The following is a 16,188-nucleotide window of genomic DNA, read 5'->3' on the forward strand; positions in this document are numbered from 1 at the left end:
TAATTGACAGCAGCAGGAACCAATGGCTCCCACTGCTGCCTCCATGTCGATTGAGGAGAGAGAGAAAAAAAGAGAGAGACGCTGCTCTTGGGCACAGCACTGGATTGAGATCAATGGGGGCGGGGGGGGGGGGGGTGGTTCTGGACATGGAAAATGCATTAAAGTAAGAAGCCTTTTACCTTTACAGCCACTGAAATATTGGCCTAGAGAAAGAGTGTGACCATGTGTAAGGGATACAGCCACTCTGTGTAAAAGTCTATAATAGAGTCTAATCTATTCAGCCATAGAATAGTTGAATTGTATACAGTTGTTATCTTGCATCTGTTTTTACTTTGCCTTTTATTTTTTTATGCATGCTTCCAAATAGTTTACAGTACCTTGCTTCTCAACTACATAGCAGTACTATGTAAATATCCATACATAGTAATTTTCATTTCCTGACTGCTATATTTTTCCTTTATTTTACTTTGTATTGAAAGGAATAATCCACTTCCAAGTTGATTTGTGAAGCATGGAGAGGCAAGCGTAAACCTTAAATTACACTAACCTCTATAGTGTCCTTTGCTAGAAATGCTACAGAGAAATCTTAGCTTTCGCTTGTGCCCATACAAGTTAAGTGTAAGCACTTCTGGCAAAGAACACAAAGTAAGTAATTGTAACTTACAGTATATGTCATGCTGAAAAACTTGCTAGTTACAGCGCTTCCTGTTTCAGACTAACAACACTAAGCCAATGCCTCGCAACTAAGAACAGTGCTGTCAGCCTACCATGCAAGTTCCATAGTTTGGCCAATAGGCTGTCTATCTGTTAGACCTGATAGGTAACCTAATGGCCAATTTAGTGCACATGACAGGTTCATAATGTTTCTGCTAATTGTGTGGCAGTGGCTTAGTTTTATCGGGATCAAATTAAAATAATGCAGGAATAAGCACAAAGTGTAAGCATTCCTGATTAAAAAAAAAAGGTAAGTGTAACTTAAAGTTTATGTAAATCCTAAATCGTTTTTTGTTTAGTGTCATGCTGAAAACCTGCCAGTAACACCAGTTCCTGTTTCAGATTGACCGCACAAAATCAATCCCTGGCAGTTAAGCGCAGTGTTGTCAGACTGCCATGAAAGCTCCTTCAATTGGCCACTAGACTGTCTATCTGATAGGCATTGTCGGTAGTTCAATACCCATTTGAAGTAGTGCACATGGCAGGTTGACAATGTTTCTGCTAATTATGAATCCGTCATAGTATGTCACTATGTTTGTGTTTGTGGCATGACATTTGTGTACCATTAGTATGCAAGAAAAGATCCTGCCACACGCCCTTTTGACAAAAATCAGACGCTCGGTTGGCCAACAATAGTAACGTGTGTACGAGGCTTTAGAATCCCCACCAGCCTATTTGTTATTCTTGACCGACATGGGTTTTTCTCTGGCCGATGCCAATAATTAGAAATCATGGCGGCCGATGGCCGATATATGATGCCGATTTTTTTTGGGCCGATATGTTAGGCCAATTTTTTTTTTTCCCCTTTTTTTTTTATCTCCCTTCATCTCATAAAACAGACACCTTTGCCACTGGGGCGTTTTTTAGGCGCTTTTTGGTAAAAAAAAAAATAGCGCCTGTAAAGTGCCTGCAAATGGCTCCCCTGCAGTCTGTGTGAAAGAGTGCTTTCACACTGTGGTGATGCGCTGGCAGGATGTTAAAAAAAAGTCCTGCAAGCAGCAAGTTTGGAGTGGTGTATACTGCTCCTCCACCACTCCTGCCCATTGATATTAATGGGCACCACTGCCGAAGCGCATGCAATGCGGTGCTTTACAGGCGCATTTAACCTCTTCTTCAGCCGCTAAAGCTAGCAGCATTTTACCATCATCGCCTGCCCACTCCATAAAACGCCTGACGCGCTTTACCATCAAAGCAGCCTTCATAAGTGATACAGAAAATGTCTTACATTTAAACATTTATTAAACAAAACAAACCTCCAATCAGTTTACTTGTATGTATGATTTAGATTTAAAAAAAAAAAAACTATAAAATAAAAACAGGTAGTCAAAACTTGTGGATGAAAAAAAAAAGGGCTAACTTTACTGTTTTAGGTTTTTTTTTTTTTTTTTTTTAATCATTTAGTGTATTTTTTCCCCAAAAAATTGCATTTGAAAGACCTCTGCACAAATGCCGTGTGACATAAAATATTGCAACAACTGCTATTTTATTCCCTAGGATCTCTGCTAAAATATATATATATACTTTTTTGGGGGCTCTAAGGGATTTTCTGGCAGAAAATACAGGACTTTTACTTGTAAGCAACAAGTGTCAGAAAAGATTTAGTCTTTAAATGGTTAAACTGAGAACTCTACACACTGAGTTGAGTTTATTCATTCAAGTGTAAACGTTGTATCTCTTTACTCCTTTCTTGGCAGACTGCCCAGAGAGGAAACAAGTCCCTTCTATGAAAAAACTCAGGCAACTTACACTGACTTCTATTACAGAAGTCATTTCCAAGTCGCGCTGTAGTTCTAAATCAGCCTTTTTATCAGCTCAATCGGCCGATGCCGATTAATTAAAAAATGGCAAATATCGGCCTATATATCGGTCGACCTCTAGTTTTGCTGTCTCTATACCATTGGATTAACTTCCCCTTTACATCCTGTCCTAGAGATGCAATAAGAAGTCTCCCAAAGTGAGGGGATTTCTCCTCTTAGACGGTTATACCTGGAACAGGGGTCTACATTAGAAGATCATAACAACTCTAACTTTTTTTAATTTATTTTTATTAACTGCCTTTCTCGGTGACAAAGGTCACCAGGATGAATAGAGGGGTGAATCTCCCAATAGGAACAGACTGCAACAAAAAGGGACTCCAAAAAAAAAGTTTTCTCTATGAATGCATTTTCTTAAATTTTTATTTTTTTCTAGATGGATTGTAATACTTTTGATTTAATCTATACACCCCCTTCCTTAACCACTTCCCGCCCGACATATAGCAAAATAACAGCCGGAAAGTGGTTCTGTTATCCTGACTGGGCGTCATATGACGTCCAGCAAGATAAGCCGTAATAGGCGTAATGTATTAGTCTGACATACCACATCTCTGATCGAGGTAAAGAGCCGATCCGCTGCTCTCCTGACAGGGGGGTCTGCACTGAGTAATTATCAGTATAGCCCTCCCCCGGAGGATGGCCACCAGGGATGCCAAACCAGGGATGTCAATCCATTCCCATTAGGGATGGTACTCTGTGCCAATCAGTGATGCCTGCCAGTGCTGCCTATCGCTGCTGCTGATCAGTGCTGTATATAATTGCCTTCTCATCAGTGTCCATCAGTGAAAGAGAAAACTTTGTTTCTGTTACAAAACTTTGTAAATATGAAACACTTTTTTTTTTTTTTTTTGTTTTTTTTTAGCGCAAAAAAATAAAAACCCCAGTGGTGATCAAATACCACCAAAAGAAAGCTCTATTTGTGGGGGGGGAAAAATTATAAAATTTTGCTTGAGTACAGCGTCACATGACCCCATTCAAAATGTGATAGCACTGAAAGCTAAAAATTGATCTGGGCGGGAAGGTGTATAAGTGCCCTGTATTGAAGTGGTTTAAAAGCAGGTTAACCTTACTGTATAACGTTTTATATAAAAATTAGTCGGTGAAATGCACACCGGTTGTGAATTCGAAGGTCACGGACCATGTGTTGTGTTATATTCCCTCATATGAAACATTATTTTCTCCAGGCACAGTAAAAGGTATTGCATGCTTTTATTGAAGACTTTCGTACGTGCTCAGACAGTGCATGCAATATGTCACTCTCCTATTCTATAACACTGTAATAACTTGATCTTATATGTTATGGTTTAAAATACTCAGATTTATTAATGACTAACTTACAGTAGTTCAAGGTTGAAAAATGTATATCTGTAGCACCTGTAAATGTAATAGTAAGTTTGTGACACACTTGTCTTTGTGTAGTGAAGTATCCAAGCCAATATGACTGAAATAGATCTTAAATGTATTGTTTTAAGAATCGAGTAAAACCCCTGATATAACCCATGTTTGTCTTACAGATTTGATTTAAAGGCTGGTTCCCACTGGTGTGATGTCCAACATTGGATGCAATTCACACCGCACTGCAGTGCAAATCGCATGCAATCTCTGTGCGATGCAATTTCAGCAATACAAATAGTATGGCTGAATTTACATCGCATTCAGACCAAACTCGCACAGGACCCTTTTTTTGGTCCGCAGCAGAATCCGATCGCATGGGAATAGTTTTTGCAATCAAAAAAAATAATTTTATATATATAAAGTCTAATATAGTTACCCAACCCTATTACTTATGTAATAATTATACTTTATTCCATTGTGATTAATATACCTTATGCATTTTCTACAGGTGGGTGAAAAGCAGCAAGTTTTAGTTACAGAAGAATCATTTGATCACCAGTACTATGTGGCCCACAATTGTTTTTATGAACAGGTAAGTTTCAACACTTATATTACAGCTCTTTTACTGCATATTGGCCATACACTTGTCATGAGCAGCTGGTTCCTTGTGTCCTACTGCAGATGATCTTCTTTTCATAGTTGCATACTTGGTAAAGTTGAATAAACACGTCCATTTAACGTGTTTTTGTGTGACTACTATTTTCCATATGCCTGTACAATGTGCTTGCAAAAAAAAGTCTAACATGTATTTTTTAAATTTATTCACAGTCCCCACTGACATTATCTGTGGAAGAAAGTTCCAAATTCTGAACACACTAACCATAAAGAACCCCTTACACAGTTAGAGATTGAACCCCTTCTCATCTAAATTTGTTGTGCAGCCGCATGTCTTTTTAGAGGCCTTAGGGTAAAATGCTGAAGTTACTGTTCAAAAATGTGTGTATTGCAATCATATCCCCTCCTATGCATCTGCTCTCCAAGAAGAATATGTTTGGAGTCATTTCTCATAACTGAGGTCATCTAGCCCTTTTTATTAGCCTTGTTGCCTTTTCCTAGACTCTCCAGTTCAAGCACATCCTTCCTCAGGATTGGTGACCAAGTGGCTAAATCAGAGTTTTTTAAATTCCTGATTTAAGGCTTCTCCCCACTTTTGCAGAGAAAACAACTGTTTTCTATGTGCCAAGTTCATGATAGAATGCAGGAGGCAGCTGCAGGGAATTGCTGTTTGGAAAACTGACGCATTTCTGCTTTTATCTGCTTCACAACTGCGTTCATAAAAGTGAATTATTTGTCATTTTGTAACATTTTACTAAAGTTAAAAGGGAAAAACTATGCCTTGCATTGTAAAAACACAAGCGGCATGGGCACTTGTTAGCACTAGCAAGTATGAAGCAGCCCTTAGTAGGCATATGGCTAGTACTTTGTTTTTCTTGCAAACATCCACTGGAATGCTTTCAGAACATGCTGTGTATGCCCTTGTACACACGGTCGGAGATTCCAACAACCAAATCCGTCTGAGTAATTCCGACGGATTCATTCTGGAAGTGATGTTGCATACACACGGTCGGACAAAGTTGTCGGAAAATCCAATTGTACATAACGTGATGACGTTATTTCGTTACAATGGGACTACGTTCAGGCTAGTAGCCAATAGCTTTGGTCTAGGAATTTGATCTGAGCATGCATGCCACTTTGTCCGTCGGAGTAGGCTACACATGATCAGAGTATGTCTGATCGGAGCATTTTGTCGGAAAATTTTACCGGCAAGTTGGAAAAGTTGGTCCGTCGGATATTCCAACGGAAACAGTCCGATGGAGACCACACACAGTCGGAACATCCGACAAAACGGTCCGATAGGACACATTCCGTCGGAATCTCCGACCGTGTGTACAAGGGCTATGAGGGTGTTTCCTCCTTGAATAATGCTGTGATCTTTGAGGCGGGACTTGGTTACGTTTGTACTCTTCCTGAAGGGGTGACGGGGCTGGATTGAATGCTAATTAGGATGTATTCCATCCCACCCACCATCGGAGCTGTGAAGGAAGTTGCATCATTTGCACAGTCTGAAAGACTACAAAGGGGAGTATTGCAGGAAGCTCCTGCAGGAAGTGGCTGTGGAAGGACACATGGTACGAAGCCACAACTAAACCCACAATATCAGGGGATCTTCAGACAACAGAGCAACATGGTACAGAGGTATAATCTATACAGGGATTAATCATTCCAGTTCTAGTGAAAAAAAAGTTGGAATTCAGATTTAAGCATAGTATGGGGTCTTTCACTGCGATTCTCAACCATTCCTCTGGCTTCTTGACATTCTGTCAAATCTCTGCCACCTGTTTCATGTCATACAGTTAGTATTTGTTTATAGCTGGGCAGCCTATAGGCACAGAATATCTATCACCTTAAGCCCTAACCTTAAAGATGCCACATCTCAAGCCACGCCCCATTCTGCTGCTTTAATACTTTTTTTTTTTTTTCTCAATCATAGTATGCAGAAATAAACGAACTATTTGAATATAACAGTTGATCCAAAGATATAACCACTTCAGTTGGCACACCTGTGAACCCCTCATGGACCGGAACTTATTTACATTTTAATTGTGGGCCTTTTGTTTCACTGGTAATTGTGTCATTACTTAAAGTGAAACTTTATTCATAAAATGATGTCCTGCTAGATCACTTCAGGCTGGCCCCTTTAGTAGGTTTAGCAATCTAAAACATTAAAAATAAGTGTCTATACTGTTTAAAGTCCAGTAATACTTTGTCTCAACCTGATTTACACATGCTAATTTCCTCTTTATTTTTATGCACTGTGCCAAATTTGTAGAGGCCGATCTGCTGACAGCCTAAAGATTCAAGGGTTCTGGGCTTCAGAAAAATGTCAGCCTCCAGCAAGCAAAAACGGAACAAAATGCTGGAGGCTATTTACAGCACATACCAATTTTGGTAGCATTATTAATAATGTGGAATGTATGTTCCTAGCTAACGAACACTATTTTTTTCAAGCTGGTATGGGTAAAGTTCCACTTTAAGATAATGAATACTGTATTCGCAGAAGGGAGTTTAACAAGACACGTGGCAAATCGATAGTTTAAAAAAAACTATTAGATAAGCACTTGAATGACCGCAACATACAGGGATATACAATGTAATACTGACATATAATCGCACACATAGGTTGGGCTTTTTTCTTTTTTCAACCTCGCCTACTATGTAACTATGTATAGAAGAAACCAGACTTTGGTTTAAAAAAAAAAAAAAAAAGTTTTAAAATACATAAAACTGGAGAGTGCAAAATCAGGTGCAGCTCTGCGTAAAAACCAATCGGCTTCCAAGTTTTTTTTGTCAAAACGTAATTGAACACGCTTAGGTTAGAAGCTGATTGGGTACCATGCACAGCTGCACCAGATTTTGTACTCTCCAGTTTAGAAAATCAACCCCATAGTGTTATTATAGATATGTGTCAATTTTATTCTACAGTTTGTTCGGTTTATGATGAAACTAACATTTTGTCTAGCACCCCTGCCCGGGTGTCACTTATAGGCACATGCCTCCTATGCCTAAAGATAAAAAAAAAATCCCTCTTAGCCTTACTGTAGGCTTAAAATACAACTGGAAAATACATTTCTATAGTAAAATCAGTGCTTGCTAATTCAATAAACAGTTGTTAACGTAAAGAATGTTGCAAACCTATCTGTGAACTGAAATAAAAGTAAAAATTTGCATAAGCCCAAGAAACCATTGTGATACATTTGTCTTCATACTTTGGCCTCATGTAGACTACTGCAGGTAAACGGACCATTAGGAGCAGTTGGGCGTTTTGTGTTTTTTCAGCTGCCCCTGAACTCGGCAGTTGAATTTAGAAGCATTTGGAAAGCAAAAATAATGCGTTCAGGATGGAGGTTCAGAGGCATTTTAAACGCCAAATGCCTGTAACAGCTTGTAAACGCAGTAACTCGTGTTTTAGATACATTTTGTTCACGGGCGTTTATAATGGAAATATATTTTGGACTATTTGAAAAAGAAAACTTCTAAACGCAAATGCTAAACATGGCATGTAAACGTGGCAAAACGAATGTTTTTAAACATTGGTTACTATCTATCAAGTTAAATTGTTCAGGAGAGGTTTTAAAACATCCCGTGTACATGAAGCCTATTTTATTACATCTGGATGGGCACTGTGGGATGCAGGATACTGTTCTTGAGTTCAAGTTCGATTTCACAAGGCAATATCAACAGATGGGCGGATTACAAGTTTACTTTTGTCAATCTTAAAGCCTTGTAACTATCTGCTTAAGAAATGATTCACCAGAATTGGGGCGGAAGAACAGCAGATGGCAGCAGAAACAGCAGATCCTGGGCTGGGTAGGCAGTACAGCTTCTGCAGTTTAAATAGTCCCATTGGCGGCAATGTTAGCGATGGGTGCATCCGCGTCTAGAGACACCCATAGATCTGTGCCTGTGCCTGGTCACATGTTCAAAATACTTTTTTTTTTTTTTTTTTTTTTTAAACAGCTTTGGGTTACAGCATGCAAAAAAATTATTATAGCTCAGTCTTTTCTTCTAATGCAACAGAAAATGTCTGCTTATCCATTCTCATGCCACCAAACCAGCTTGCTCCTTTGTAGTCTGCAAACTATATCTTGTCAGCATATTTCCCTCTTTTTTTATTCTAGTTTATCACAGGCTTTTTCAGTTTTTATATGGACTTGACTTTTGATATATGCTAAATTAATTATTGTGTAGCGCCACTTTTTTTAGTAACACTCTTAGGTTATGCACGTGTGTTCAATACACTTTAAGGGGCAGCCACACTATATATATTTTTTTGTTGTTTTTACTGTATTGCTGATGTAAGAACCACCTTTTGGTATACACCTTCATCATTTTAGTGTGAAAATTTTGCCTGAATGCATCAATGGAGGCTCTTTAACCACTTCAGCCCCGGAAGATCAAGCTCAATGACCAGGCCATTTTTTGCTATACGGCACTGTGTCGCTTTAACTGACAATTGCACGGTCTTGCGCCACTGTACCCAAACAAAATTGCTATAATATTTTTCCCCCAGAAATAGAGCTTTCTTTTGGTGGTATTTGCTCACCTCTGCATTTTATATTTTTTGTGCTATAAACCTAATAAGACGACAATTTTGAAAAAAACGCTATCTTTTACTTTTTGCTATAATAAATATCTCACATTTTTAAAAAACAATATTTTCCCTCCGTTTAGGCCAATATGTAGTCTTCTACATATTTTTGGTAAACAAAATGACAATAAGCGTATATTGATTGGTTTGCGTAAAAGTTATAGCGTCTACAAAAAAGGGTATAGAATTATGCCATTTTTATTATTATTATTATTTTTTTACTAGTAATGGTGGTGATCTGATTTTCATCAGGACTGTGATATTGCGACAGACAAATTGGACACTTTTGACACATTTTTGGGACCATTGCTATAAAAATGCACTGATTACTGTATAAATGTCACTGGTAGGGAAGGGGTTAACACTAGGGGTTGATCAAGGTGTTAACTGTGTTCCCTAGGTGTGTTCGAACTGTAGGGGAAGAGCAAGATTGGTGTTCATACTTTGTATTAACACACGATCTGTCTACTCTCCCCTAAAAGAGCCAAGATCTGTGTGTCACGAGCGATCGCAGGTGCCCAGCGGTCATCACCTAGTGGCCAAAAGGCGAAACGATGTAAGGTAACGCCTAGCCAACCTGCCACAGTAAAACTGTGGCAGCTGTTCTGGAAGTTGTTAATATCGCATTCCCTTCATATCATCTATAGTATTTCCCACATTGCCCCCATCTCCACATTATGCTTATATGGGTCCTTTTACAACAGATCAACATTGGGGCCCTACTACTCTGACCAGAGAGTGACAATGTGCTCAGCCTTTCCGTTTAGATCCTGTTATAAGCACTGGCAATGTTTTCTTGATCAAGTGACAGTTTATATATAGTTTTAAGGTTTGGCAATCGGAGACACACAGTGCTGATTTAGTTCATATTTATTGTGTAATTTTTAAAAAGCTGTGATTGCATCTCAGTGAGAACTCCCCTCAGTATATCTGACACGAGTTGCCTCTGTTGCAAGGCTACATAAGCTGTTCTTCTCTTGTGAGTTTCAGTAGAATGGGCATTCTAGACCAGTGGTTCCCAATCACTGTCCTCAAGTAACCCCAACACCCCATGGTTTGGGAGTTTATCTTTGATAAGTTAGCTGTCCAAAATACCAAGCCATTGACTCGGATTTAAAGCACCTGTGCAAGATGAAGGAAAACCTGCAAACATGGCCTGTTGGTAGTACTTGAGGATTGAGGTTGAGAACCACTCTTCTAGACAACTGGATTCCATGGAAGTCCCCAAATGGTGCAATCAAGGAACAGTGAGAAGGACAAGGCATCCATGTGATTTCTGTAATAAAAAAATAAATAATAATAACCATGATAACAAGGAGGCAAGACTCTGGTAGTCCCATTTTGGTATATTCCATTCCCTGTGCTACAGTCACAAAATTGTGAAGTAAAGCTTGCAGTGTTGGCACTATGTTGTAATTGTAGGAGTATAGTAATAGCTAGTTGCATTAATGTGCAATAATTGCCCTTTAACAGGTATGTCCACATTAAGTTTAGGGTTAGGTATAGTTTAAAAGGAATGTATAGATCTTTCAATATTCTTGGGATGTTTTACACTTAAAACAGCTTAGCTAGTTTTATCAGTGTGTGTCAAATATTTTAACCACTTCAATACCAGGCACTTTCCCCCCTTCCTGTCCAGGACAATTTTCAACTTTCAGTGCTGTCACAATTTGAATGAAAATACACTGTACAAACTAAATTGTTATAATTTTCTTCCCACAAGTAGAACTTTCTTTTGGTGGTATTTGATCACCTCTGCCGTTTTTATTTTTTGCTAAACAAACTAAAAAAAGACCTACATTATTTAATAAAAAAAAGTTTGTCTTTGTTTCTGTTATAAAACTTTGTTTCCTCTTTCACTGATGGTCACTGATGAGGCTGCACTGATGAAGGGGCACTAATGTATAGAATTGATGGGCACTGATATGCAGCACTTATGGGCACTGATAGGCACTGATAGGCTACACTGATATGTGGCACTCTTGGGCACTGATAGGTGGCACTGAGAGATGGCACAGGATAGGATGTACTTATGAGGAGCTACTGACAGACATTACTGATGGGGCACCGATTGGCACATTTATGGGCACTAGCACTTTGGGCACTGACAGGTGTTACTGATGGGACACAGACAGGCAGCTGATGGGCACTGATTTTCAGCTGATGGGCACCTCTCATGGGGGCTACGCAGATAATCAATGTCTGATTATCAGCGCATCCCCCCCCCCCAACAGAGAGAGCTGCCGATCGGCTCTTCCTGTCAGTGCAAACCGAGGAAAGCCGCTTACTGGCACTTCCTGGTTCATGCTGTGATCAGCTGTGATTGGTCACAGCTGATCATGTGGTAAGAAGCCTCCGCCAGAGGCTTTGTCCCACAATCGGAGATGCGGTGTGTCAGAGTGACACACAGCACCAAAGATCGCCAGGCTGCAGGCGTGCGCCAGTATGTTATCATCATATGACGCCCAGTCAGGATAACAGAACCACTGCACAGCCGCTATTTTGCTATAGGCCAGACGGGAAGTGGTTAAAGTGAACTTGGTATCATAGAAATATATACATCCCATCAACTTTATTCAGTATTGTTCTGAAAATATTAGTTGCCTTATTGTCAGGATGAAACGATGTGTTTTTTTTTTGTTTTGTTTTTTTGTTTTTTTACTTTATAAGTCACTGATCAGGAACAGAATACAAGGCTACTGACCACATTTGCTGTATGTTTGCTAGGTGTCAGTGACTCAAAGTCTTGCACCCAGAGGATAAGTATAACATCTGGGAAACTTGACTTTATAGAAGGAGCTCAGTCATGCCAGCCTCTGTATTTCTTTCATTACAAGTTTCCTTTAAAAAAAAAACTGTATCAGTGTATTGATAATTTTAAATGTATATTAGGGCAGTCCTATTTCGGTCATTATGTAGCGTTTATTTTTTTCCTACTTTGCAGTGCTACACAGTGATTGAGCTTAATTGCCCTTTTTCAAAATGCAATCCTATAAGCAGGTGTCCCATTGAAAACAATCCCCTCCCTGGGTGTATATCTATTTAGGTGGTAATCTGCGAGACAGCTAGGTTGCATTGGCTAATCTATTTTCTCTAGTGGCTTATTCTCCCTTTTGGATGTTTATATGTTTTAAATAATGGAGAATACAACAGGTGGTGGTGACCCTGAACGTTATTAGACTCCCCAAGAGATGTACAAAATCATCAAACTGCAGCTCTGATCGGCACTTTTTTTTTACATTTAAATACATGTTTTATTGTTTCATTGAGCTACAATTGCTGTTAGTGCATTCTTGGAGTTGTGTTAAGGCAGAACAGTTAAAGAGGAGCGCCAGTAGTTTTTTGTTTATTAAAAGTCAGAAGCTACAAAAGGTGTAGCTCCTGACTTTTAATAAACACATACCTGTCCCAGGATCCATTGATGTGGTCGCTTCTCTCCCCTCTCTGCCAGCATTTCAACTGGTGGGCACTCAGCTGTGAAAGCTTGCAGCTTCACAGCTGGGTCCAAACTGTGCATTCTCGAGTCACGCTGCACTTGCTGATTGGTCAGGCAGTCATCTGGGATCTGGGATGTGTCCCCGAAGACTGCAGAGAGGGAAGGGGAGAGGACAACTTCCCCTCAGATCAACTAGGCGTGGGAGTGAGTACCTGTCAAAACTAGGTACCCGCTCCACACCCCCCAAAAATGGCTGTGTAGCAGTTCTTAAAGCGTATTAAATAATTTTACCAAGTTGTAATTTTGTTTAACTATTAGTGTTATTCACATAGCCCTACAGCTCTGTATAGCTACCGTGACAGATACGCTTGTGTAGATTTTTGTCTATTCTAGCTTGCTCATTCGACTCTAGATGTACATCTGTAAGGGACATCAGTAGAATAGGGCTTGCACTTAATGCTGCCTAAAAGGGGCATTACCAGAGATCCATTCAGTGCTATAAGATAGCCCATGTTGTTGTTTCTCAGCCAGATACGACTGGGGTAGTTATTAATTTATATGTTTCTTTGACAATTGCTGACACATAAAGGTGCAGAAAAATAATTATTACAAACCTAACTCTGCAATTGCAGTTACTTGGTCCACTTTTACACAAATGTATATCCTCACCAGTTCCATGGACCTTTCCACCTGCACTGTTGCATAAGCCAGACATTGCCAATGGTTTTAAACTAACATGGGGTAGTTATTAAAGTGGAATTGTAATTAAAAAAAAAAAGCAGCTTAAATCCAGGCTCTGGTCCAATAATATACTAGATGTACAATTTTTTCAAGGTAAAATGCAGCATAGCAGCAGGCATCCGTAAATAATAATGCAGATTCTCTGCGGTGCCTGCACACAGTTCCTTTCATCCGCAGCATCTCATTGAGTGTGTTAACCTGACATTACAGCATCTATACTGACTGTAGAGCAGCTCCTATGAGATTCCATGTTATCTACAGAAAGTAGTTTGCACCTTTTGTCAGCTCACAGACTCTTTATTCGCAAAACCACAAGGTCTCTGATAAATTACATTGTCAAAGCCTTACTGGCTTTTGCTCTTGCTGTTTAAGTGGAATTGAAAGATATTAACATTTCGAGACTGGGCATATGTGGGATTTTTGTTACCAGGAAGTGGAGCTAGAAAAAAGTGTCCCCTGCTCTGTAAGTGAAATAACCAGTGCCGTTTTTCTAGTAACAGTTTCACGTTAAGCTTTTTCCATATTTAGATATCTTTCCTGCTTTATTTTTTTATGATTTTTTTTTTTTTTTTTTAAGGTCCTTATTCCTAAAGATCCAGCCTTTATGGGGAAGATGGTTGAAGTAGATATATATGAAACAGGAAAGCATTACATGAAGGCGAAACCTTTGTCAGAGTCAAAGATGTATACCCCCTCCATCACCAAGCCGCTAGAGAAAGGAGAAGTTTCCGGTCTACCTCAGGTAAGTTTATAATTTTTTATATTTATTTGGAAATGATGTACTTTTGTACAGGTTATGTCTGTCTCCAGTACAGAAAGCTAAACACAAATTGAATTGTAAATTAAAATGAGTTTTCTATCTTAAAGAACACCAAGTGAAAAAAAATTACCTGTTGATCTGCCAGAAATCCAGTGTCGTCCTAACCTCCTGTTTGGGCTGACCACATATTGCCTGTACTGCTTTGAAATCCCAAACCCGCTTTGAGCTTATTGTGCTGAACTATTTGCTTCACTTTGGAAACTACATCATGTGCAGCGGAATTTGACAATTAAAGTAGACATGGTTTCAAATTATACACTATGGTAAAGGCATATTGAACATTGCCTTTGCTTAGGGAAAAGGTTTTACTTTAGTAAATTAAGCCCCATGTCTGTAAAATCCTGAGTAAACAGAATGGTGGTGTTTTTTGATCTGATGAAGGCTGAGGGAACATGGACAGCTCCGTGCGAAACTTGGCACAGAGACTGGTAAAATAAAGATTATCATGTCATGTTTACCTCACTTTAGTCAGCTTCTCATGTAACTGTTTATTGGCGTTCTAAGTGTTTGTTTTTCTTTTTTTAGTTTATTCACAAATATTTCAATTGCAGTTGTACGCAAAAAAAGGAGATAGTTTTCTTTTGTAGCATACGCCTATATGCACTACTCTTGGTTAGGACAGCACCGCCCCATACACGCATGTCAGGGGCAGGCTGTACCCTGTGCTTGTGCTGCATGGGCAGAGGAAATATGGCTGCAGTTGCACTGAACGGGCTGAGCCGCCTTGTATGCAGGAGCCTTATGTGATACTTTTTGTTGGATAACTTTATTGATGCAAGCTCTTGGATAACTTCCATAATTTCTTCAGACTTTATAAAAAAATTTTAAAAGAAGGGATTGAAGTTATGCCGAATACTTGCATAATTAATAACTTTAGTTAATAAAGGGTATCGCCCAAACTTCAAACTTTCTGCATTCATGAAAGGCTAACACGGTATAACACACGACTACAAAAAATACTTCTATATACAAAGTATATACAGTATATGTTTACATAGGACAGGTAATCTCCAGTCCTTAAGTGTGTGTTTGACATTTGAACTCTGAAATGTGTTGGCAGTAACCAATCGGGCCGGTTCAGTGTTTAGATTACATTTATATATAAATCTTGTAAGCTCAGGTTTCAAGTTCCAGTTTCAATTAAACTTTCTGCTACCCCTATAGTTTTGCAAAAGCACTTGAGCTGGAGGAATGCCTGGATGTGTTCCAGTAAATTTTAGCCAATTTCAGAAATAACTTGTATTGTAAATTTGTATGACTTAGAGGATGCTCCAAGAGAAAATCCTTCAGCAGTGCAAGCTCCAGCCATGAGTTTCTTTGCAGAAAGAAATATATGCTTTATGTTTTAACAATAGTGTTTTCCCCTGAGGAGAACGTATGCCGGTTTGCTTTTCATATTGAGCGTGTGAATAGCATTGAGATTTTCTTTTTATTCAAACTTTCTAAAGGTGAGCAAGAAGGGTTATACTTCAGATGTTTACAGTGCTGTCTATATATGTGTAAATGAGTCTGTGCTCATACAAAAGCTGCAGTACTCAGTGCAAGTGTCTAAATCCTGAGGATGTGCTTTTGCAATGTTTACCTTTTGGCATCAGCTTGGAAGCAGTGGGACAAATTAAACTAAACCAAATGCACAGAGAAAAGTCATTTATAATTTACATGGTATGAAGATGCAAGGGTTTTTTTTTTGGTAATATTTTCCCATGGCAAGCAACAGTATCTTTCAGGAGGCCAAAGGTAAATAATGAGGCTAACATCAGCTTTTTACAGCCAACCGTGTAAACTGCATATTGATCCGGAATGGAAACTAACACATAAAAATCATAAATCAGCTGCATAATGCAAAGTTCTGCCATTAAAGAGAAAAGGTGTTCCGACGCTTGATTTGTACATGCATCCTCCAGGACAGACTCTTGCCAGGTAGTGAAAGATTACAATGACAGCAATAGAGAACACATCTTCAAAAATAAGTCCTTATTGGTCCTTATGGACACATTCTCTAAGTTATTTGTGTACTGCATGAAGCAGCCATTTCTTGAATGCTGCATTACCATGCAGCTGATTTATAGGTGAAAGCTTTAATTAAGACGAAACTGGTATGGATAGTGATCATTTGTTT

General features: G+C 39.1%; 1 protein-coding gene across 1 annotated transcript in view; it reads left to right on the plus strand.

Moving 5' to 3' along the window:
* Positions 1–16,188, plus strand: part of CDKAL1 (CDKAL1 threonylcarbamoyladenosine tRNA methylthiotransferase) — a 1,106,309-nt gene that overhangs the window by 987,269 nt on the left and 102,852 nt on the right. The window contains exons 14-15 of the mRNA XM_077493830.1: positions 4,372–4,455; positions 13,827–13,991. Coding sequence (XP_077349956.1) covers positions 4,372–4,455; positions 13,827–13,991 — 249 coding nt within the window. The remainder of the gene's footprint in view (positions 1–4,371; positions 4,456–13,826; positions 13,992–16,188) is intronic.

Source organism: Lithobates pipiens, unplaced genomic scaffold, assembly GCF_037356315.1.
Source record: "Lithobates pipiens isolate NorthernLeopardFrog02 unplaced genomic scaffold, aLitPip1_a1.2 Scaffold_19, whole genome shotgun sequence".
Lineage (NCBI taxonomy): Eukaryota > Metazoa > Chordata > Amphibia > Anura > Ranidae > Lithobates > Lithobates pipiens.